At 40.3% G+C, this 24,051-nt stretch overlaps 1 protein-coding gene across 1 annotated transcript in view; it reads right to left on the bottom strand.

Annotated features, from left to right (window-relative positions):
* The window catches only part of LOC126162708 (uncharacterized), a 157,316-nt gene that overhangs the window by 51,224 nt on the left and 82,041 nt on the right, over nucleotides 1–24,051 (bottom strand). Inside the window, exon 6 of the mRNA XM_049919367.1 lies at nucleotides 8,152–8,262. Coding sequence (XP_049775324.1) covers nucleotides 8,152–8,262 — 111 coding nt within the window. The remainder of the gene's footprint in view (nucleotides 1–8,151; nucleotides 8,263–24,051) is intronic.

Here is a 24,051-nt window from a genome sequence, read left to right as displayed (position 1 = left end):
AAGTCTACAAATGCTACGGAATCCAAACTGATCTTCCCCGAGGTCGGCTTCTACCAGTTTTTCCATTCATCTGTAAAGAATTCGCTGCTGTGACTTATTATCTGATAGTTCGGTAATTTTCACATCTGTCAACACCTGCTTTCTGTGGGACTGTAATTATTATATTCTTCTTGAAGTCTGAGGGTATTTTGCCTGTCTCATACATCTTGCTCACGAGATGGTAGAGTTTTGTCAGGACTGGCTCTCCCAAGGCTGTCAGTAGTTCTAATGGAATGTTGTCTAATGCCGGGGCCTTGTTTCGACTCAGGTCTTTCAGCGCTCTGTCAAACTCTTCACGCAGTATCATATCTCCAATTTCATCTTCACCTACATCCTCTTCCATTTCTATAATATTGTCCTCAAGTACATCACCCTTGTATAGACCCTCTATATACTCCTTCTACCTTTCTGCTTTCCCTTCTTTGCTTAGAACTGGGTTTCCATCTGAGCTCTTGATATTCATGCAAATGGTTCTCTTTTCTCCAAAGGTCTCTTTAATTTTCCTGTAGGCAGTATCTATCTTACCCCTAGTGAGATAAGCCTCTACATCCTTACATTTGTCCTCTAGTCATCCCTGCTTAGCCATTTTGCACTTCCTGTCGATCTCATTTTTGAGACGTTTGTATTCCCTTTTGCCTGCTTCATTTACTGCATTTTTGTATTTTCTCCTTTCATCAATTAAATTCAATATTTCTTCTGTTACCCTAGGACTTCTACTAGCCCTCGTCTTTTTACCTACTTGATCCTCTGCTGCCTTCACTACTTCATCCCTCAGAGCTACCCATTCTTCTTCTACTGTATTTCTTTCCCCCATTCCTGTCAATTGTTCCCTTATGCTCTCCCTGAAACTCTCTACAACCTCTGGTTCTTTCAGTTTATCCAGGTCCCATCTCCTTAAATTCCCACCTTTTTGCAGTTTCTTCAGTTTTAATCTACAGTTCGTAAGCAATAGATTGTGGTCAGAGTCCACATCTGCCCCTGGAAACGACTTACAATTTAAAACCTGGTTCCTAAATCTCTGTCTAACCATTATATAATCTATCTGATACCTTCTAGTATCTCCAGGGTTCTTCCATGTATACAACCTTCTATCATGATTCTTAAACCAAGTGTTAGCTATGATTAAGTTATGCTCTGTGCAAAATTCTACCAGACGGCTTCCTCTTTCATTTCTTACCCCCAATCCATATTCATCTACTATGTTTCTTTCTCTCCCTTTTCCTACTCTCGAATTCCATTCACCCAGGACTATTAAATTTTCGTCTCCCTTCACTACCTGAATAATTTCTTTTATCTCATCATACATTTCATCGATTTCTTCATCATCTGCAGAGCTAGTTGGCATTTAAACTTGTACTACTGTAGGAGTCATGGGCTTCGTGTCTATCTTGGCCACAATAATGCATTCACTATGCTGTTTGTAGTAGTTTACCCGCATTCCTGTTTTTTTTTTATTCATTATTAAGCCTACTCCTGCATTACCCCTATTTGATTTTGTATTTATAACCCTGTATTCACCTGACCAAAAGTCTTGTTCCTCCTGCCACCGAACTTCACTAATTCCCACTATATCTAACTTTAACCTATCCATTTCCCTTTTTAAATTTTCTAACCTACCTGCCCGATTAAGGGATCTGACATTCTACGCTCCGATCCGTAGAATGCCAGTTTTCTTCCTCCTGATAACGACGTCCTCTTGAGTAGTCCCCGCCCGGAGATCCGAATGGGGGACTATTTTACCTTCGGAATATTTTACCCAAGAGGATGCCATCATCATTTAACCATACAGTAAAGCTGCATGCCCTCGGGAAAAATGACGGCTGTAGTTTCCCGTTGCTTTCAGTCGTTCGCAGTACCAGCACAGCAAGGCCGTTTTGGTTAGTGTTACAAGGCCAGATCAGTCAATCATCCGAACTGTTGCCCCTGCAACTACTGAAAAGGCTGCTGACCCTCTTCAGGAACCACACGTTTGTCTGTCCTCTCAACAGATACCCCTCCGTTGTGGTTGCACCTACGTACGGCCATCTGTATCGCTGAGGCACGCAAGCCTCCCCACCAATGGCAATGTCCATGGTTCATGGGGGAGGGTGCTGAAACAGTATATCAAATTGTCAAATTGTAATTGAAATGGAAAAATTATCTGCAAGATGAGTGCTGTGACTCTTGATGCTGGATCAAAAACACATGAAAATGGACTTCAGAACAATGTTTGGCCCATTTTTGGAGAAACGAATAAGATTTTTTGCATCGGTTTGTGACCGCAGATGAAACTTGGGTGCACTACTAGACCCCAGAGACAAAACAACAGTCACAGCAGTGGAAACCTGCTGTTTCTCCGGCACCAAAGAAAGCACAGACAATTCCTTCAGAGGGAAAGGTCATGGCATCTGTATTCTGGCATGCGAAGGGGATTCTGTTTGTAGATTATCTCCCCACTGGACAAACAATTACTGGAAAATATGATGCTAACCTCCTGGACAAATTGCAATAAAAGATACGTAAAAAAAAAGGCCAGGTTTATCAATGAAGAAAGTCATCTTCCATCAAGACAATGTGCACCCACACATGTGCCGTCGCCATGGCAAAATTACACGAACTAGGTATGAATTGTTGCCAGACCCACCTCATTCATCTGCTATGGCTCTGTCAGACTTCCATCTCTTCCCAAAACTGAAAATTTTTCTTGGTGGATGAAGATTCACTTTAAATGAACAGTTGATAGCCGGAGTTGACAACTATTTTGCAGGCCTGGAGGAAACTCATTTTTGAGATGGGATCAAGGTACTGGAACATCTTTGGAGCAAGTGCATTAATCTACAAGGAGACTACATTGAAAAATAAAAAAAGTTTCAGTGATGTAAGTACTTTTTTTTTTCTATTCTGTTCCGAGAACTTTCCAAACCACCTTGTATATCTCATTGCCGGTAAACCCATAGTGACTGCCATTTTGAACTGGTGAAATGAACTAGTATCAGCAATGACATCCTTTTATCATCGTTGGTCACTGGCATTCTGAATTAATTTACTCACTACACTAAATTCTTCAAAACTGTACCTAGCATCAACAGGTACATACTGACACCTTCAGGTAGAGTGAGATGGTGGATAAATAAATTGACAGTGACAGAAAATGAACATCTCTTTTATCTTTGGTTGTTTTCAGGCTCGACTAGGGTCATTATCATATTATATAGAGTGAGTCACATAAGACATAACACCCCTTTTATTTCATGAACAGTGACAAAGACTGAATATGGTTTTCAACAAATGTTAGAGTTCGAGGGGCATGTATGGTTTTGTTTGGTTAATGTTTTTAGTGCTAATATCAATGGAGATATTGAAGCTAGTATTTTTTTTAAATGGAAGTGTATACTTTTGAGAACTGCATTTGATAGCTCTTGAGAAGACAATTATGTTTGTTAATGTTGACACTGAACTCTGTTGTAAAGAAATTCAAGAAATGTCCTAGAATTGAGAGCATTATGGCTGTAAACGGCATTTGCAGTGCAAACAATGCCAAGCAGGCATCTCGAACTCGGCTGTGTAGTTTTATACCATAAGGCAGGTCTGTGCTACAAGAATAAAGCTTAATTTCCCCTTGAACCAACTTACGACTTAGATGCAGGTTCACCTATGAATGTTGTATACATACATACGACACAGGCCTACAATCTAGCGTATAACAAAGGACTCAGGAAAACTACATTTGTGTATCCACCCAGGTGTACTGGAATTGAAACAGAGAAGTCAACTTGTAACACTGAAAATGCGGATAAAATACCCTCTGCACCATCCAAAATTTTCGCTGTTCAGTATCTGTTGATAAACTTGCACTGTGCTTTTGCTTCTGAGCTGTAAGCTATTACAGAAACTATATTTAATACATAATCGATGTATTAGTGTATTTATTTTCAACTGGATATGATTGATTGTAACTATAATGAAAATACTGTAAACTGCTGGGTAACAGCCAAGGGAACTTTATTGAAATTTATCGATAGCAATGACAAAATGGCAGTAGCAGTGCCGTTGTTTATCTTTGCATATGGAAAGTCTCTGTCGCATTGTAAGCAGAGAGTAAGCAGAGCAGCTTGAGTCATGAAAAAGAGCAAAAGTGTCTGTTGGGCACTCCTGCCATTGCAGTGAGCAGCTATGCCCGTGCCAATGTAGACGTGCCTGATTTGTTAACTCACGAGTATTGAGAGCATGGTAGGAATGGACAGGCGGAGGAAGCTGTAATTCCAACTATAGCCTGTCCCGCAATTATCCATGGCTCTGGAGACGACTCAGGGTTCTCATCAAACTGCAGCAGCAGCAACCACGGCAGTTCAGCATTGTCGTCAGCTACATTCCTCACTGTCCACACAGCTACAACATCGTAAGACTGTTAAGTGAAAAATTATGAATTTACCTTGGCATTGCCCAGTAACATTTCTTTCACAAAGTGTGAATAACTTGAATAATAACTTGAAATTGTTAAAACTTGCAGGGTGCCTGTGTTGTCATTGTCCTCAGACATTATTACCGAGTAGGGTATCTTTCCTTTCCATACAATCACCGATTGTCATAATAATTTGAAAACTGATTAAATATTTACTACCAATTTTGTATGTTTGCTAATGACCAGTTTCAGACTAAATTTTCTGCCTCAGTGACTGTTCATTCTTGTGTCACATAACGGAGGCTACTTAAAGTAAAGTAAAATTTCACTGGAAAAACTAATAACTAAAAATACAGCACAAATAAAGAGTGTGCAATTTCATTTATTCTGTATGTAGCTTAGCGAGTGACTTCTGCTGTCTTGGTATGTATTTTATTATTGTTATTTTAAAAGTAAAATCAATTGCTCCCTTGCTTAAGGTAAATTCAATTCAACCTATCAATAACTCTCTTGCCTTTTTCTAAATTTTGCATTACTTTACACTGAATTTACTGAAAGTTATTTTTTTTATATAAGAAAGTTTAAGCTAAGCCAGTCATTTATTTAACCAATAATTTTGTTTAACATTACTTTCAAATTTTAGTATTTCAAAATAAGTAACTGCAAACTCAGTGCTTTCTGACTGATTTATTTTCTCATGATATGTTGTGCTGTGGAAAAGCTGACAACCTTCTGCTGCCACACCAGTGATTATTTGCTTAAATTTCTATACCACTACCTTTCTCAAGATTCTGGAGATTCATTGCCCTAGTGGGCTGGCAGCCATTTAATTATCCCTTCTTTTTAGTTAATCAGTGTTTTCTTTGTGTTATCATTGATTTTTGTAGTAAATATTACATGGTACCCTTTTCCTCCTGCATAGTTCATGAGCGGTTGCACTATATTTCAAAACTATCATCAGTATTTACCTTAAGCTAAGAATAGATTCTTCCTTCAGAAGAGTCTGTTGTACACTTTCCTTCCAACTAAGCGGTGTTATTTTCCTCTGGTAATGATAGCCTTACTTACTGTACAATTTCTTTAGGCATATGAATCATGATCAGTTACCTCGCAATCCAGTACGTTGATTAGGAAGGGGGAAGTTACAAACTGTTCATTCTTCATAAATAAAGAAGTGTTATACACTGCAAAAAGCAACTACTGTGTTAAATACCTAACTGTTAGATGGATGATTTGACCTCTCTTTTCCTGTATGCGACTGTGTGTTCTTACACGTAAAACACATGCTGTCGGACAACTGTCTCTACCTACACCGCTCCGAATTACATCACACGCAATACATTCATTGAACTAAACATTTTATTAATAATACTTCTGTGATGACATGTACACCACAAAATAAATATTCTTCTTAATGAAACATCATTTCATATTGAATGTAAGTGCATAATAATAGTGTTACCAGCTATGCGCAATACACGCTGTTGACTTATTTGACATTGAAATGCAATTTCGCACACATATAAATGAAATAAACAAATTACTAACAATGATTTGGTAACCATCCAAATCATATAACATAAACGTTGTCTTCCAAAAAATAACTTTATCCTTTATTTCAGCATGTGTTCAAACTGTTGGCCATGGACTTGAAGGAACATTTGCAATTGCCATTTGAAGGAACAATGAACAAATGTAATTTCAGTGGATGATATGGAAGAGCATGCACTGGCGATTCGAGGGCAGATATCTGGTGTAGTCGGGGCTTCTTCATAGACTGCATCTTCAAATGTGCCCCAAAGAAAGAAATCGAGAAGAGTCAAATTGGTGGAACTCACAGACCATTTGACAATAGAATTATGTCTTAATCAACGTCCAGGAAAGTTCTCATTCAATATTTGAATTTAAAGATGGGATGAGTGAGCTGGACAACCATTGTGTTGCAGCCACATACACTGTCTAATATCTGGTGGTACGTCTTCTAGAAGAACCAGCAGACTGTTTGTAAGAAAGTGTGCATACAAATGTCCATTTACAATGCCTGTGATGAAATAAAGTACCACAATGCAATTTTCTATTATGCTGCACCATAAGTTGGCCATTGATGTTGCACCTGACAAAATCGGTGTGGATTTTTGGCTACCCAATAGTGCATATTACGCAAATTAGCATGGTTCATAAATGTTGCTTCATGGATAAAGAGCACAAATTGGAAAAATGTAGGGTTGTCTCTCAGTTGCTGAAGGGTAAACTGACAAAATTCTGTACAATGTTCAAAATCACAGTCATCGAGTGCCTAATGTAGTGATAGATGATAGGGATGAAAACTCTGTCAATGCATGATGTGAATAACACTCATCTGGCTGATTCCACATTCTTTGGCAGTGTGTTTCTTACCATTGCACAGATTCATTATTGTCATAGCCATAACAGCTTCTTTGTGCTCTCTGTCACTTGTAGTCACCTTTCTTAGTCTCCTTTTGATGTTCAAGCAGGTTGTCTGTACTAGTATCTTAATAATTCATGCAATTGCCTGGCATGGTGGACACTGGCAGCCCAACAGATAACCCTACACTGCTGTGCTGTTTTTATGGAATTTCTTTTACATTCACCATATATAGACAGTACATCCAGCTTCTCTTAATTGGCGCATGTCTGCATGCAATGAATGTTGAATCAGAAGTGAGCAGCTTGCAGTGCAGACAGTTAACAGGCAAATGTACTGACATTCTGACACAGCGAAGCACAAGAGGTCTGCTTGGCGGTGTTTCCACCACTAATGCTGATTCCAGCTAACATTCTCTCAAATTCTAGGACATTTCATGAATTATTTTTATGACAGGTTTCAATGTCAACGTTAACAAATGCCATATCACTGTAATTGTCCTATCAAGAGCTACTGAATTGTTTCAGTATTTCCATTGATACCAGTGCTTTTAAGAGAAAAACATGTCCCTTGAAGCTCTAACATCTGATGAAAACTGCATTTCGATATGTGTAACAATTCACGATATAAAAAGGGTGTTATGTCTTATGTAACTCATCTTGAGTATACATGACCTTTTCAGGATGGGTAAGTTTATAATGAACCATTATTTCCACTACTGATGCAGGCCATGTCATACATCATAACGAGCATTAACAGCACGTAAAATTTCCCCAGTGATGGATGCAGAAGTATTGTGTGTAGTGACTATAGTATCCTGTTTCTTGTCTATGGAAATTTGAAAAATTGCATGTTTGCCATCAGTTGTATCAATTAATTATTTATTTTCTACTAGTTGTGCTTGTCATGACCATTTTCACAGGAAGAGAAAAGGATGTGCACTAGATAGATTTGCAGTTCAACTTTCCTTTGCATATATATCTTATGTGCATCCTTTTTTTCCCTGGTAAGATGGCTGGTATGATCAAAACTGTTACAAGATAAATAATAAATTTTTACAGCTGATCGCAAGCATGCTGTTCTTCACAGTCTTGACAGGTGTATCAAGTCACCTCATTAAATTATCTGGAAATGTTTTATTAATCGGCTAAATCTTGGAAGTGAGGTAAGTGAACATTCACCCAGAGCAAAGATTGGATACATAACTGATATATTGAGCTTTGAATCAAGAGACAAAGTACTTCCTTTTTAGATCAATAAATCACATCACAAAATATTGTAGTCTTTTATTCTAATCAGAGCTGTGTAAAATATTTGTAAAACAAAGCAGAAGAAAAGAAATTACCTGAAAATGCACGGTACCACTGAGCTGTCATCCACAGAATAATCAGTACTAGAACAGACTGCAGGAATAGAACACTCAGGCTGATATACTGCAGCAAACGGGAGACAGGAGCTGCAACAAACAAATTTCAACATAACAAAGATGTACATCAAAATGCATGCAGTTCAAAAGCATTTTATTTTCAACTGCAAGTACAGAAAAATTAACAAGAAAAAAAACATTGCTGATTAAATTATCCATCTCTATTTATAATTAAAATAACTGAGTTTATGGAAGAATCAATGGGATATGACCCATCATCTACAATGGGAACTATATTTTAATTCCAGGAACCAAACACTGTTCCTAATTTTGTATTAAGGTACACAGAGTGCTCTAATAGGGCAATGTACAATACACTACTTTTTAAACCTATGTAAGTGATATCTAAAATGCTATTGTTAGGGAAAAAAAATTTATGAAGTTAATTGTCATTACTATATAACTGGCATCCTGTTTGCAGAAAATTTCTCCCGTTACATTATGTATGTCTTAATACAGGCATGAGCAACTGGATTACAGACAGCTACAGTGTTGGAGTGAGAGCACACCACATTTTGCACATCAGGTTACTGTTAAAGGTCACCAAACCTTTAACAGGAGGCAAGACATGGACATCAGTTCATTTGATTGTGTGTGCCTAATAGATAGAATGCTCCATCTCGAACGTGATGCTGGCACTGGCCTTTGCACATACCTCTATTTCAAGTATCTGTACTTGAGCAAAAATGCTTCCACCGGAATATAGTCAACCAGAGTGGGCAACACTATGTTGGCAACTGGGGTCACCATCAACTACAGGGGTTTGTAACAGTGGATAAAGCAATGAGCAGCTGTGCCATCTACAATCACCAGTTTGCCTTGCAGTACAAAAGCCATCACTCTGTGTACACGTGCGTGCGTGTGTGTGTGTGTGTGTGTGTGTGTGTGTGTGTGTGTGTGTGTGTGTGTGTGTTTGTTTTTGTTTGATACAGCCTAAGATTTCAAACAAGAGTAGACAATACATGATATTTTCTGAATTAGTCAATACATTATATATTTCATTGTTTTATACTTATGTTTGTGTTTATTCCTCTAAAAATATTTGGAATAATTGAATATCCTTTAAATAACAAATTAGCTACAATATTTCATCTGCAAAATTAATGACCAGAAAGTTCTACAAAAACACATCATAATAATGTGACCAATTATTGAAATTAAATAGTTCAATACATAATAATCTTTGACATGGTTTGTAAGACCGTTGGTTGTACGAAATAATGTAACTTAAGCATTAAAGCTTCTGTAAATGGCAGCAATTAAAATAATTGAGACGTTCATCAGTGATTTGCATATTTCAAAAGTAACTGTTCAAAATCATTATTTTATGTAATGTTGTATGAAAAACAAATGGTATAAGAAAACAAACTGTGTCAAATATTTTTCATTATCATAACATACACTCGAGTCTTTTCGACTGTGTAACTTTTCATTGTAACTTTACAGAAGCATCAATGCTAATAATAAATTTGTCAGCATGGATTTTTATGTTTTTATATAAGGGACAGTGCAAGATAGTTGTCAAGAGAAATGTTGTGGTGGCTGTTAAGATGTTATAAACATTTGAAATGAAAAATGAAAAAAAAATTATGCAAACAGAAAAATTTGTATGGATATGTTTCTGAAGATTGGGACAGCACAAGTTTTCACAAGCTCAAAATCAGCATTTCATTCTGTAGTCTGAAACTACGACCTGGACCTCTTGTTAAAAAAGATGCCAAGTCTACTTCAACAGATAAATACACTCCTGGAAATTGAAATAAGAACACCGTGAATTCATTGTCCCAGGAAGGGGAAACTTTATTGACACATTCCTGGGGTCGGATACATCACATGATCACACTGACAGAACCACAGGCACATAGACACAGGCAACAGAGCATGCACAATGTCGGCACTAGTACAGTGTATATCCACCTTTCGCAGCAATGCAGGCTGCTATTCTCCCATGGAGACGATCGTAGAGATGCTGGATGTAGTCCTGTGGAACGGCTTGCCATGCCATTTCCACCTGGCGCCTCAGTTGGACCAGCGTTCGTGCTGGACGTGCAGACCGCGTGAGACGATGCTTCATCCAGTCCCAAACATGCTCAATGGGGGACAGATCCGGAGATCTTGCTGGCCAGGGTAGTTGACTTACACCTTCTAGAGCACGTTGGGTGGCACGGTATACATGCGGACGTGCATTGTCCTGTTGGAACAGCAAGTTCCCTTGCCGGTCTAGGAATGGTAGAACGATGGGTTCGATGACGGTTTGGATGTACCGTGCACTATTCAGTGTCCCCTCGACGATCACCAGTGGTGTACGGCCAGTGTAGGAGATCGCTCCCCACACCATGATGCCGGGTGTTGGCCCTGTGTGCCTCGGTCGTATGCAGTCCTGATTGTGGCGCTCACCTGCACGGCGCCAAACACGCATACGACCATCATTGGCACCAAGGCAGAAGCGACTCTCATCGCTGAAGACGACACGTCTCCATTCGTCCCTCCATTCACGCCTGTCGCGACACCACTGGAGGCGGGCTGCACGATGTTGGGGCGTGAGCGGAAGACGGCCTAACGGTGTGCGGGACCGTAGCCCAGCTTCATGGAGACGGTTGCGAATGGTCCTCGCCGATACCCAGGAGCAACAGTGTCCCTAATTTGCTGGGAAGTGGCGGTGCAGTCCCCTACGGCACTGCGTAGGATCCTACGGTCTTGGCGTGCATCTGTGCGTCGCTGCGGTCCGGTCCCAGGTCGACGGGCACGTGCACCTTCCGCCGACCACTGGCGACAACATCGATGTACTGTGGAGACCTCACGCCCCACGTGTTGAGCAATTCGGCGGTACGTCCACCCGGCCTCCCGCATGCCCACTATACACCCTCGCTCAAAGTCTGTCAACTGCACATACGGTTCACGTCCACACTGTTGTGGCATGCTACCAGTGTTAAAGACTGCGATGGAGCTCCGTATGCCACGGAAAACTGGCTGACACTGACGGCGGCGGTGCACAAATGCTGCGCAGCTAGCGCCATTCAGCGGCCAACACCGCGGTTCCTGGTGTGTCCGCTGTGCCGTGCGTGTGATCATTGCTTGTACAGCCCTCTCGCAGTGTCCGGAGCAAGTATGGTGGGTCTGACACACCGGTGTCAATGTGTTCTTTTTTCCATTTCCAGGAGTGTATTATTAAAAAATTCAATACATACCTCTTGTCATAACAAAATGTGAATAATATGATAACTCTAGTTAATCTGCAACACATTTGCAGTTACATACACTGAGGTGACACAGGTCATGGGATAGCTCTGTACACATATACAGATGGCTGTAGTATTGCATACACAAGGTATAAAAGGGCACTGCATTGGTGGAGCTGTCATTAGTACTCAGGTGATTCATGCAAAAAGGTTTCCAGCATGAATATGGCTGCACGATTGGAATTAACAGGCTTTGAAAGGGTAGTGGTAGTTGGAGCTAGATGCATTTTCGGAAGCCGTTACGGAATTCAATATCCCGAGAACCACAGTGTGCTGAGAGTACCAAATTTCAGCCATTACCTCTGACCAAGGACAATGCAGTGGCCAATGGCCTTCACCTCATGCCCAAGAGCAGCGGCATTTGCATAGAGTTACGAGAGCTAATAGACAAGCAACACTGAGTGAAATAAATGCAGAAATCAATGGTGTACACATGGGAAATGTATCTATTGGGATAGGACGGCAAAATTTGTGTGTTAATGGGCTATGGCACCAGATAACAGATGTGAGTGTCTTTGCTAAAAGGACGGCATCACTTGCAGCTGCTCTCCCGGGCTTGTGACAATACCGGCTGGATCCAAGATGACTGCAAAACTGTGGACTGAAGGAGTTACATTTGAGTGCTCATCGCATGTCACTCATAGGACAAATGATCAGCTTAATTGGACCATCACCAGTAGTTTGGAAAAACACAGAAGAAAAAAATCAATTGATCTGTTGAGTCATTTACACCTTAGTAGACACCGTCAAGAACCAAATGAGGCAATACTTCCTGCATGCCAAAAGGGCATGTTTGGAACAGGCTTTTGCCTACTGCACCCCACAGAAGAGAATGCACCACTCCAGTGCTTCACAAATATGGTAGAATTGCTACAGGAACAATTTGTGGATATGAAAGAGGCTGTGTAGTTCTTCTCGTCACCTGACCTTAACCTCACTGAAAGAGGTTGTGTAGTTCCTCTGGTCACCTGACCTTAATCTCATTAAGAACGTGGATCAAACTGCAACCAGCATCTCTGATTTGTGGACACTAATTGAATGGTCATGAATCAGTATGGATTCCAACTGGTTTGGTGTCTTCCAGAATACATGTGATAATATGTTGCCACTATCTACATGGATGAAAGGGATTGCTATAAATGAAACAAAGAAAAAATGACTGTGTATGAGCTCTGATTCCTCTTGTCTTGTTTTCATGTTATTAAATGAGCTGTATGTTGGTGGCAGTAGAATCATTATGCAGACTGGCACAAATACCAATTCTTTAAACTTCACCAGTAATTTTTCACAAAACGAACATCCTTTTCCCTTCTGGGATGACCATTTGAATTCACAGTGCAATTTCATAACACCTAACCTACTGGTAGCTAACCCAGCATCTTCAATGTCTTTCTTTAATCCAAGCTGACAGCAATCCCAAGCACTCTAACAGTGCTCAAGTATGGATCATGCAAGAGTTCTGTACACAGTGTCCTTTACACATGTGCTACATTTTCCTAGAACTCTCCCGCTACCTCAAATCAGTCAACCACGTTTCCTGCAACCAACTTTATGTGCTCATTCCATATCATGTCATTGTCACATTCCAACTAGATATTTAATCAACATGACTTAGTCACATAGCACACCATTAATACTGTATTATAACATTACAGGATTGTTTTTCCTACTCATCTGCATTAACATTTTTTTCACATTTAGAGCAAGCTGCCATTCATCACACCAAATAGGAACTCTGTCTAAGTCATCCTGTATCCTTCTACATTTTCCTGCACACTACAGAATATTCAGAAAATAGTTATAGACTGCTACTCCATCCATCAGATCCTTAATGTACGTCGAAAACAATAGCAGTACTATCACACTCCCATGTGGTACTGTTGATGATACATCTGTCTCTGATGAGGCCTCACTATCTAGAACAGCAGAATGAATTCTATTATTTAAAAAGTCTTCAAGCCACTTACATATCTGAGAAACTATTCCGTATGCATGGATTTTTGTTAACAATCTGCAGTGTGTCACTGTGTGAAATACTTCCCAGATACCTAGGAATATGAATTCTGTCCATCAACCTTCATTTATGGTTCACAGGGTGTCTTGCAAGGAAAGGGTACACTAACTTTTGCACAAGCAATGCTTTCTAAATCCATGCTGATTTGTGGACTGAAGCTTTTTTCTCTATCCATGAAATTTATTATATTCTGAGTCAGAATATGCTCCAGAATTCCATGGTAATCTGTATTTTAGGATATTGGTCTGTAATTTTGTCAGTCAGCTCTTTCACCCTTCTCATGTGTGGTGTCATTTGCCCTTTTTTCCAGTCACCTGGGACTTTTCAGCGGGCAAGACATCCACAATAAATGCAAGCTACGTAAGGGGTCAATGACAAAGAGCACTCTCTGCAAGACGGAACTGGGAGTCCATCCGGACCTGGTGACATATTTATTTTCAACTATTTCAGTTGTTTCTATAGGCCAGGGGTGCCTATTTGTGTGTCCTCTGCATGGAAGTTTGTGCACCTGTTGAACAATGGATGTGTAACAATCTTCCTGCATGAATGATTTTTTTTTTTTTTTTTTTTAATGCAAAATTTAAAACCTTGGCTGTTCTTTTCCTGTTATCTATTGCTGCACCACACTGGGTTATAACTGACTGAATAGCAGCCTTCTATCCACTTATCAGTTTTATGTAGTAACAGAATTTTCTAGGATTCCTGGCAAGATCTTCCACTTATATATGACACATGCACTACGGCACAGTGGTGATCATCTCCGGCTGGCATGCTGCAGGTCACCAGTTCAAATGCAACTACCTAACTTGACCTATTTAGTATTTATCATTTCTGGAAGGTTCTTGAAATACTTCCTGTTTTTATATTCTCAAAGATTTGATGGTTGTATAAATAGCTGCTCTATCCGTCTAGGAGGTCATTTCTGTTCTGGCTATACATCAGCATCAATGATAAATGTGCTTTCATTTCTAAGTGTTGTACTTCACTTATGACTTTGCATTCAGATTTAGACTAACTAGCTTGTGATTTTGAAGTGACACTGTTTGGTGGAGAAGCTAGGTATTTCAAAACATCTGCAACACTGTGGTTTGAACACAAACACAATTGCCTGTACAGACAGGAACTGGAAAACAAGTAGTAAATCACTCCAAAGACCTCTATTTCGTTGAGGAGATTGATTTTAAAACATCAGTAAGTCAGATGAACATCAGGCATCCATCACTGTTTCCCAGAGACTCTGGTCAGGACATGACAAAATGGCTGAAAGGATTCAACTGAGATGCCAAATACAACAGGTGGGATAACATGATGTGTTCAGCAAATGCATACTTTTCCTTTGAGAGCACAGTGGTTTGAGATCAGTGAAGAGATGCTCAATAACTGCAACAAATTCCAGGCCACACTCAAGAAAACACTAGGTCAAAATTAACAGCACGCCCACTTAGCAGGAGAAAAATTTAAGAACAGTGCCCAGCATCATGGCAAAATGACATAGTCAAACATACAGAATGTTTTGGACCTTTACAATGTTGTGGATCAGAATACAAACAGAAACTGAAAAAATCTCACCTGATGAAAGGAGTCACTGAAGACAGTTACAAATCTCTTCTAGCAAAGGCTGTCACAACAACAGAAGAATTAATCTAGTGGTGCCAGCACATTGAGGGAATCACAGATACAAGTCGGACAAAAGAGACATGATTGACTGTCAAATGTGGTCCCTACAAAATCTGTGAAAGGCCACCATGATCTCACTTCTCTGACATGCCAGACTGCTGGACACAATTTTCACCAATCTCAACCACCAGGCGAATGACCCCTGAAGAATGAAGTCAGACTTATGTCACCACCATCAAACAGCAAAAAGCATCCAATCAATTCAATTACAACTAACTCCTCCACCAAGTAAAATGTCCCAAAAAAGAGCTCACATTTGGAGAAAAGTGTGCAAAAAGCCAGTCCGTTTTCACTGTGGATACCCTGGCTACATTGTATGGTACTGCAAAGAATGAAGACAAGTGTTCAATGACTATTATGCCTCAAGAAGCCAACTGTCACAACAGTTCCATTCATGTCAGTCAAATGCAAACACTTACACTGAGGTGACAAAGTCATGGGAGAGTGATATGCACTCATATAGATGGCTGTATTATTGCATACACAAGGCATATAAGAGTGATGCATTGGCGGAGCTGTCATTTGTACTCATGTGTTTCATGTGAAAGGGTGCCTAACATGATTATGGCTGCACAACGAGAATTAACAGAATTTGAATGTGGAATGGTAGTTGGAGTTAGATGCATGGTACATCCCAATTGGCAAATCATTAAGGAATTCAATATTGCAAGATCCACAGTGTGAAGAGTGCTCTGAGGATACCACATTTCAGGCATTACCTTTCACTACGAACAATGCAGTGGCCAATGGCTTTCACTTAATGACCGACAGCAGCACCATTTGTGTAGAGTTGTCAGTACTAGGGTGTCCTTGCCAACAGCATGACATCGCTTACAGTAGCTCTCCTGGGTTCATGACAATATCAGCTGGATCTTAGATGACTGGAAAACTGTGGCTAGGTCAGATGAGTCCTGATTTCAGCTGGTAAGAGCTGATGATAGGGTTCAAGTAGGGCACAGACCTCACAAAGCCATGGACCCAAGTTGTCAATAAGGCACTGTGGATGCAGATGGTGGCTCCATAATGGTGTAGGCTGTGTTTATGTGAAATGAACTGGATCCTCTGGTGCAACCGAACTGATCACTGACTGGAAATGGTTCTGTTGGGCTACTTGGAGACCATTTGCAGCCACTCACGGACTTCACGTTCTCAAGCAATGGCGAAATTTTTATGGATAACAATGGGCTACATCACCAGGCCACAATTGTTCTTAATTGGCTTGAAGAATATTTTGGACAGTTTGAGACAATTGTTTGGCCACCCAGATCACCCAACCCAACATGAATCCCATCGAACATTTGTCGGATATAATCAAGAGGTCGGTTCATACACAAAATCCTGTACCAGCAAGACTTTCGGAATTATGGATGGCTATAGAGGCAGCACGGCTCAATATTACTGCAGGGGTCCCAATGACTCACCGAGTTCATGCCACAGTGGCTGCACTATGCTGGGCAAAAGGAGGTCTGAAACAATATTCCAAGGTATCCTATGACTTTTGTTATCTCAATGTATAATCGGCCTGTGAACAAAGCCATTCCCGGCTGCCCTACTGAGGTGTCAGCCACTCACCTAGCTTCCAGATTCAAAAAATCTAAGCAAGACAACAATCGATGGAATCCTCCATGGATGACAGTTACCAAGATGACAGGGAATCTCACTGGTATCATCAATGGCCAACCAATCCAGGCACTGTACTGATCGATTTGGGGAACCTTTTTTTTCTGTACTGTTGAATGCTTATCTTCCCCCTCTAAAGGAGGTTACGTTCTGTGATACGAAAGTAATTGTGCTGAAGATCACAAATGGGAAATACGTCCAGCCAAAAGGAACATGTGTTGCAACAATAACTATCACTGACACTTAATGTACGGCTGAATTAACATTACAATGCTTGCAGGAGAAGGGAACGTGTCGCGGACATAATGTTATGTCATGCCAGTTATGATTTTCCATGGTGCTGAACACAGTTTTACAGCTCTCAGAATCATCTGTTAGGTCTGGAGGCGACATAGATGACAATAGTGGTATCACTTGAACAATTCAACATTTTTGAAACCTTTGTTATTGTCATTTGCTTCACAGACATTAAGTGATGTTCGAGTTCTGTTTCGTGAATTTTGTGTGCTTTTGGGTTGATTTTGTGTTCAAAATGTGCAGTGAAGGGGAGAAGTGATTGGAGAAAATGATTAACAAAGCCCTTTACAAGTTTACACATGATGAAAACGAAGTATTTGATGATTATTCAGATTACACATCATCTGAAAATTGTAATAATTCTAGACTTTTTGATGATGAATTGCTGCATACATTTATCATATTATTTTCACACATTAAGTTGCTACGCAAGATACATCAGGAACTGAATGCAAGTGTAACGGTACAGTAAAAGTAGTGTTGGGCTGTGTTTCTCTACATGTTTCAATTTGCATCACACCGCACTCCAATATGAATGCAAAATTTTGCTTTTATCTTTCATTTTGTGTGTTTGCTTTGATGTAGATTGGTTCTAAAAGAAATATAAACAAAAAGATCATGCATTTTCTTACATATCTGAATATTAGAATTCCTTTTCAATAGTTTTTCTGAGATAATTACTATTAACTTGACATTTCATTTGTTTATTCGAGATGTAACACTACCAATACCAAATTTGTGTTTTTAAAGTAGAATGTCTAATAAACCTAAAACTGTTTTGAAATTCCAACTATATATTTGTACACATGAAAAAAGAGTCACATATTTTAGCCAGGCCACAGTTAATAGAGGCTACCTAAGAGACCAGAACCGTAAGTGTTGAGAGAATGTAGTTATGATGTCACTTGTCAATGGCACTTCTTGTAGGCATCCTAAGCAATCATAGAATGTAGAAAGTCTGAGCTTCAGATTGATGAGGTCTTTCCAACAAGTAGACATATCAAAGATTGCTCTGGGTGATCACATCTCTCTGAAGACACGTTATTCTGTCTTCATCAATTAGACGAGTTCCAGTTGTCAGTTAAGATGCATAGTTGAACTGTTAAGCTTTTGATGATTGCAGAAGGCTACTCAGAGTCACAAAATACACCCAAACATCAGCAATGATCATACATACTGTTACTGGTCACGGAGAACTTTGGATCACTAATTGTCTTGAGCAGCAACAGCTCATCCCTAAAGATATGTTTGTCGGGACTGCTGCACCCATCCAACAAGGGCAGCTTACTGTCACTGACAAAGAATTGTGCTCCTTTACAACAACAGACAACACATGGGAGGAAGCTACAATCAAACTACCAATAGGATCAGGCCTGAGTGAGGAACAACACTGGCGACTAATAGGTGTTGTGCATCAGTTTTTGAATGCTTTCAAATTCAGAGTGGAGAAAAGACAGTCCAAGTGGCTCATGATACAACATCATATCAACACTGGCGATCATTCATCAATCAGCCAGTGCTAATACAGATTTTCGCCGGATGAACAAACACATACTCCAGGAGGAAGTGGAGAAGATGCTGCAAGATGACATCGTTGAACCTTTTGAGAGTCCTTGGTCCTCTCTGGTGGTCTCTGTGAAGAAGGATGCAAATGCTACTTCTGCAATGACTCTCAATGACTGAACAAAATCACAAGGAAAGATGTCTACTCACTGCTGTGAACTGCTGACATCCTGCACTGTTTGAAAGGAGCAAAGTATTTCTCAACTATAGACATGCAGACAGCCTATTAGCAAATCGAGTTTGATGAGACTGACCGTGAAAAGACTGCCTTCACAATTCCTGATGGCTTCTATGAGTTCAACGTTATGGCGTTTGGACTCTGTAACACTAACCATCTTTGAACATGTGATGGACAACTTTGCTTTGACACCTTAAATGGACAATGTTTCTTTGCTATCTGGATGAAGTTTTTTCTAATACACCTGAAGAACATCTAAACTGACTGACAACTGTGTTGAAGCATGTTCGCACTGCAGGTCTCTACATGAATCCAAAAAAGTGTTCATCACCCCAGAAATAAATGCATCACAATGCATCAATCCAGGGAACATAAGAGCAGCCACAGACTTTCCATCTCCTCAGCACACAAGTTTTCTGAGAATGTCTTGTACTATCAGTGATTCATGAAGGACTTCTGTACCAATCTTTGCAAGAACTACCACAGGGAGATGCCAGAGTTTCCTGGAATGAGGCATGGGAAAGATTCTTACTCGTCCTTATGGAAGTGCTAACATTTTATCCAGCTCTAGCATTGTTAGATGAGAATGCTGAGACAGAACTTCATATGAACACTAGGAGTTTTGGGGTAAGGGCAGTTCTAGTACAAATTCAGAAAGGTGCTGATAAAGTGAGAGTGTATGCTACCAGAGTACTCCCTAAGTCAAAGAAGAGCTACTATACAACTGAGACTGAGTGCCTTGTAGTTGTTTGGGTGATCAATAAGTTCCGGCCCTATTTACTTGGCTTACAACTCACTGTTGCAATAGATCACCACTCTATATGCTGGCTGATTACACTGAAGGATCTGTTGGGTCGATTGCTGAGATAAGCACTGTACCTTCACGAGTACATCACAAGGGTGAACAAAAACTGACACAAACACAAGGAAACTGACTGCCTTAGGGAATCCTTTGGTGAAACCAGCACCATGGATGATATCTCAGTCATCAATGCATTAAATGACATTGCTGCTGAATAGAGGGAAGATTCAGCAATACTGAAAACTACAGAAGCATTGAAGAATGTGTGATCAACCGAAGGAGGATTCCATTAGTAAATAGAAAATTGTGTAGAAGTAACTATGATCTTATGGGGTGGAAATGGTTGCTCATCATTCCAGCTCATCTACAGCCTGTGATCGTGAAGTATTTTCATGATGTCCCCGCATCTGGTCATCTGGGGGTTCATGAAGACTCTAGGCCAAATCAGATGCAGTTGCCACTGTCCAGGTGTCTACCAACCCTTTAGACATTGCAATTAGCTCTGGGATATCTGGTACCACTTGCAGCAGTACTGAATTGGAATAAACTCTTGGGGAGGCTTCCGAAGTTGACAAATGGGAAATGATGGATAACAGTTTGCACCGACTCGCCTGCTATATTGTCGCCAAAATTGTGCCGACTGCCGAAGCTCCAGAAATCACAAAGTTTCTTGTGGAAGATGTTATTCTGAGGAAAGCACTCTGTGTGATGATCTACGATTGCGGAAAAGTTTTCCAGTTGATGCTAGTATCAGAGGTAATTTCACACTGTGACAGAACCTGCTGGATGACAACTACCTACCATCCCGTAGAACACTTTAATAAGATGTTGGCAGACATGCTCTCAATGTGCATCTATTTCAAAGAGAGAGACTGGCAAACAGTACTGCCAGTTGCAAAGTTAGCTTCCAATACAGTGAAGCGAGAAACTACAGGCTTCATACCTTTGTTTTTTTTTTCTTTTTATTTTTATTTTTATTTTTTTTCCTGCTCCATTGTGAGGCCAAAATGACTATAGATACACTGTTCCTGAGTCAACTGGATGATATTCCGGATGACTTCATGAAACACATCATCAGGAGTGAGGAAGCGAGGCAGCTGGGTCACATACGGACCACAAACACACAGTGGAAAGAACGAGAGCACTATAAAGCCAGCAAGATACAGCCCAGGAGACATAGTATTGATTTTTCCACCTTTGTAGAAAGTGGGCCTAACTGAAAACTTACTTAAGTGCTACCTTGGGCCCTATCATATACTTTTATCCTCCATTGCCTGCTGGAAGTTTAGGATTATGACCATCCATCAGGAAGACAGAAGTGCTGACATATCCTCCACGCCCTCTGTATGAAGACATACTGCAGTCCAGAGGGCAAATCAATGATGGGAGGTTCACGGAGACTTAAGGCCCACTCAATAATCACAAAGATCTGACAGGGGGGCTACCTTCAATGCTCATCATAGTGCCGAGGATGTAATAGCATGACCACAATTCGAGGATCGAGGATCCGTCAGCGTTGATTTCAGTTCTAAGCATCGAACTTCACTGATGACCCCACCCTCGAAAGTGCACTTGGCTGTGGTTATGACATGACAATTTGATGACGGAAGTTGTTGACTGCTTCACGCATAAATTTTTTTTATAGGTGCACAACCTTCTATCTTCTACCTAATGACAGTTCTGTGTTCTTTTTTGAACCAAGAGTGCAGCTATCTCTGTTAATTTAACATTATTTTCTGAATGTTGTTGCTACATCATGGTGTTTTTTCTGTCCTTAATCCACTCACTCAGCACATACTTCTGCAGAACCTAATTTACAATCAGTTGAAACTTTGCCCATAATTCCTCTACGTCCATCATATTAGAACTAAATAATGCCCGTTCACTGTCTACCCATTCATTGTCCAAGAAGGAGGCAAATAAGTGCTATCTGTTCTTTCCAGCACAAAAACTCTCCTATCTTTCTTGATAGGTTTATTAACTTTTGTAACCATCATACTGTGATTGCTAATCCCTGTCTCAATACTGACACTGTTGATAATGTGAGGTCTATTTGTAGATATGAGGTCTAAAATATTTCCATTTGTAGAACTATTTGCTCAAGCCAGTTTTCAGAGAATGTGTTCAGAACTACTTCACAAGACTGTGTCTGTACAATCTGCAATGAATCCATAGATGTTATCCCACTTAAACTTGGTAGGTTACAGGCACCTCCACCTATTATTGTATGATCGAGGTACTTCAGCACTATTGACGATGGACATTCTGACATCCCTTGAATCATTTTAAAACTGGTACAGTGAATGTGAATTTTAAAAATTTCCCAGTGAACTGAAAATTCAAAGGGTTTTTGAGTTTGCTGCCAGCTGTCCATGATATTTTGACTAGGACCTGCCTGTAATCTTCAGCTGAGCCATAGATGACTGAAGAGGACTTCCCCTGCCCCACAGTTTGATAGCACACAGTGTGTATTCCACACAGGCATTAAGATAGTGATGGCACACTGCCAGCTGGCTAGTTTGGTCAGCTTGCCACTACTATCTTAACATGTGTGCAAATAAATTGTGGGATAAGTAAAGTCCTCTTCAGTCTTCATTAAAGAAAAAAAAAAAAAGGTGACGGGCAGGTTGTAACACTTATAGTTAATTGGCCCAGCGTAAACTCTAATTCTGTGCAATATGGGAAAATTTCTAGTGACACAGCCTATTGCATCATGTTATTGCAAGCTAAAGTGTGGGTTTCATGTGAAGACTGTTTTCTCACCATTCATTTGTTGGTCATAGCATGGTCTTATGTGGCAGTGTTGTCTTTCCTGGCCTCTGATTGGCCAGAACTGAGAGACAGACTCCTCAGAACAGTTTGGAGGCATCAGTCACCACTAATGATCTTTAGTGAGGAGTCACTGCGGAAAGCCCTTGAAAGGAAGTTTGTGGTCTGAGCAGAAGTGCTAATGACATTTATTTTTAACACAGCATTATTCAGCTTTAACTGCAATTCAGTGAGTTCATGGCTTGTGCTCATACGATATGACTGAATGAATATATGTGAATGTAAAGCATTTTCAATATGCATATGATATAGTGCAATAGTTCACTGCAGTTGTGATTGTCTCAGGAGTCATCTAATTCCTAAAGCAGATTCACAGAGCTATATCATCAATACAACTGCAACTGTGCAAGATATGTGAGATGAGGAAAACTTTAGAAGGCCAGTCCCCGCTCTAGACATGTACAGCATGTACAGCATCCCCGGTGGGAATGATTTTGTGTGTCTGTAACTGTTACAGTTTGTGTTCAGAGGGATAAATGAACAAGGACTTGGTACAACCTGTAACACTGTACAAACAGTGACTTTGTCTTGTTGAATGGTATGAAGTGTCTCATTGATCAATAATAAAAGTGTGGACTGTGGAACACTGATGTTTAGTGAATCTGCAGCTTGGGATCAGTGACAATTTTAACTGTTGTTCAAAATTACACAATAACATGGTGAATAGTGAGAGTATGACAGTGTAAATTTTGGTAATGAATGATAAGCACTGATTTTTATTTATTTATTTACAATGCAGCCCTCCTCAAATGCAATGCGAGGCAGTGAACTGGGAGTAGGGCATGATCAGCATGTAACCGGCTCAGCAATATACCAAGATTAATTATCACTTTTCTACATCCATAAACAGCGTGTTAGTCCATCTCAAGAAAGATACCGTGGTAAATATGAGATTAGTATATGTTTGCACCATACAGCAATAGTCCTACTAGCTAACTGAATAGGATGTGCCTGAAATGTGTGCTCTTCCAAGCTCAAGCATCCAGCAGCAATTATTGTGACTAACTGCCGACTTTAATTCACTGCATACCTTTTGTAATAATTGCAAGGTGTGTTCAAAAAGTAATGAAACACATCTTTTTTTCCGAAAGCAGGTTGGTTTTATTCAGGATTCCAATACACCACATTATTCCCCACATTTTTGGCTACAGTACCCTATTTCTCAACATAATCTCCATTCAGTGCAACAGCCTTATGCCACCTTAATGGGAGGGCCCGTACACCTGCAAAGTATCACTCTACTGGTCGACGTCTGGGCCGACATCTGGCTGCATCAGTAACATTCCCATCATCCACATACTGCTTCCTTTGGAATGGATCCTTCACTGAGTCCTACAGACGGAAGTCCAAAGTTACGAGATCCGTGTGGTCGGGTGGATGAGGAAGAACTGTCCAGGAAAGTTTTGTGAGCTCCTCTCGGATGCGCAGACTTGTGTGTAGACTTGCACTGTCGCAGAGAAGGGGAAGTTCGTTTGCACTTCTAGGGTGATTAACTCGCTAAGTCATTTCTTCAATTTCCGGAGGGCAGCACAATACACTTCACATTTCATTGTTGCACTAGGAGAGGGACATCACACAGAATAACCCCTTCAGAGCTCAA

This window comes from Schistocerca cancellata, chromosome 2 (genome assembly GCF_023864275.1).
Source record: "Schistocerca cancellata isolate TAMUIC-IGC-003103 chromosome 2, iqSchCanc2.1, whole genome shotgun sequence".
NCBI lineage: Eukaryota > Metazoa > Arthropoda > Insecta > Orthoptera > Acrididae > Schistocerca > Schistocerca cancellata.
This window is presented reverse-complemented; position numbering and strand designations above follow the sequence as displayed.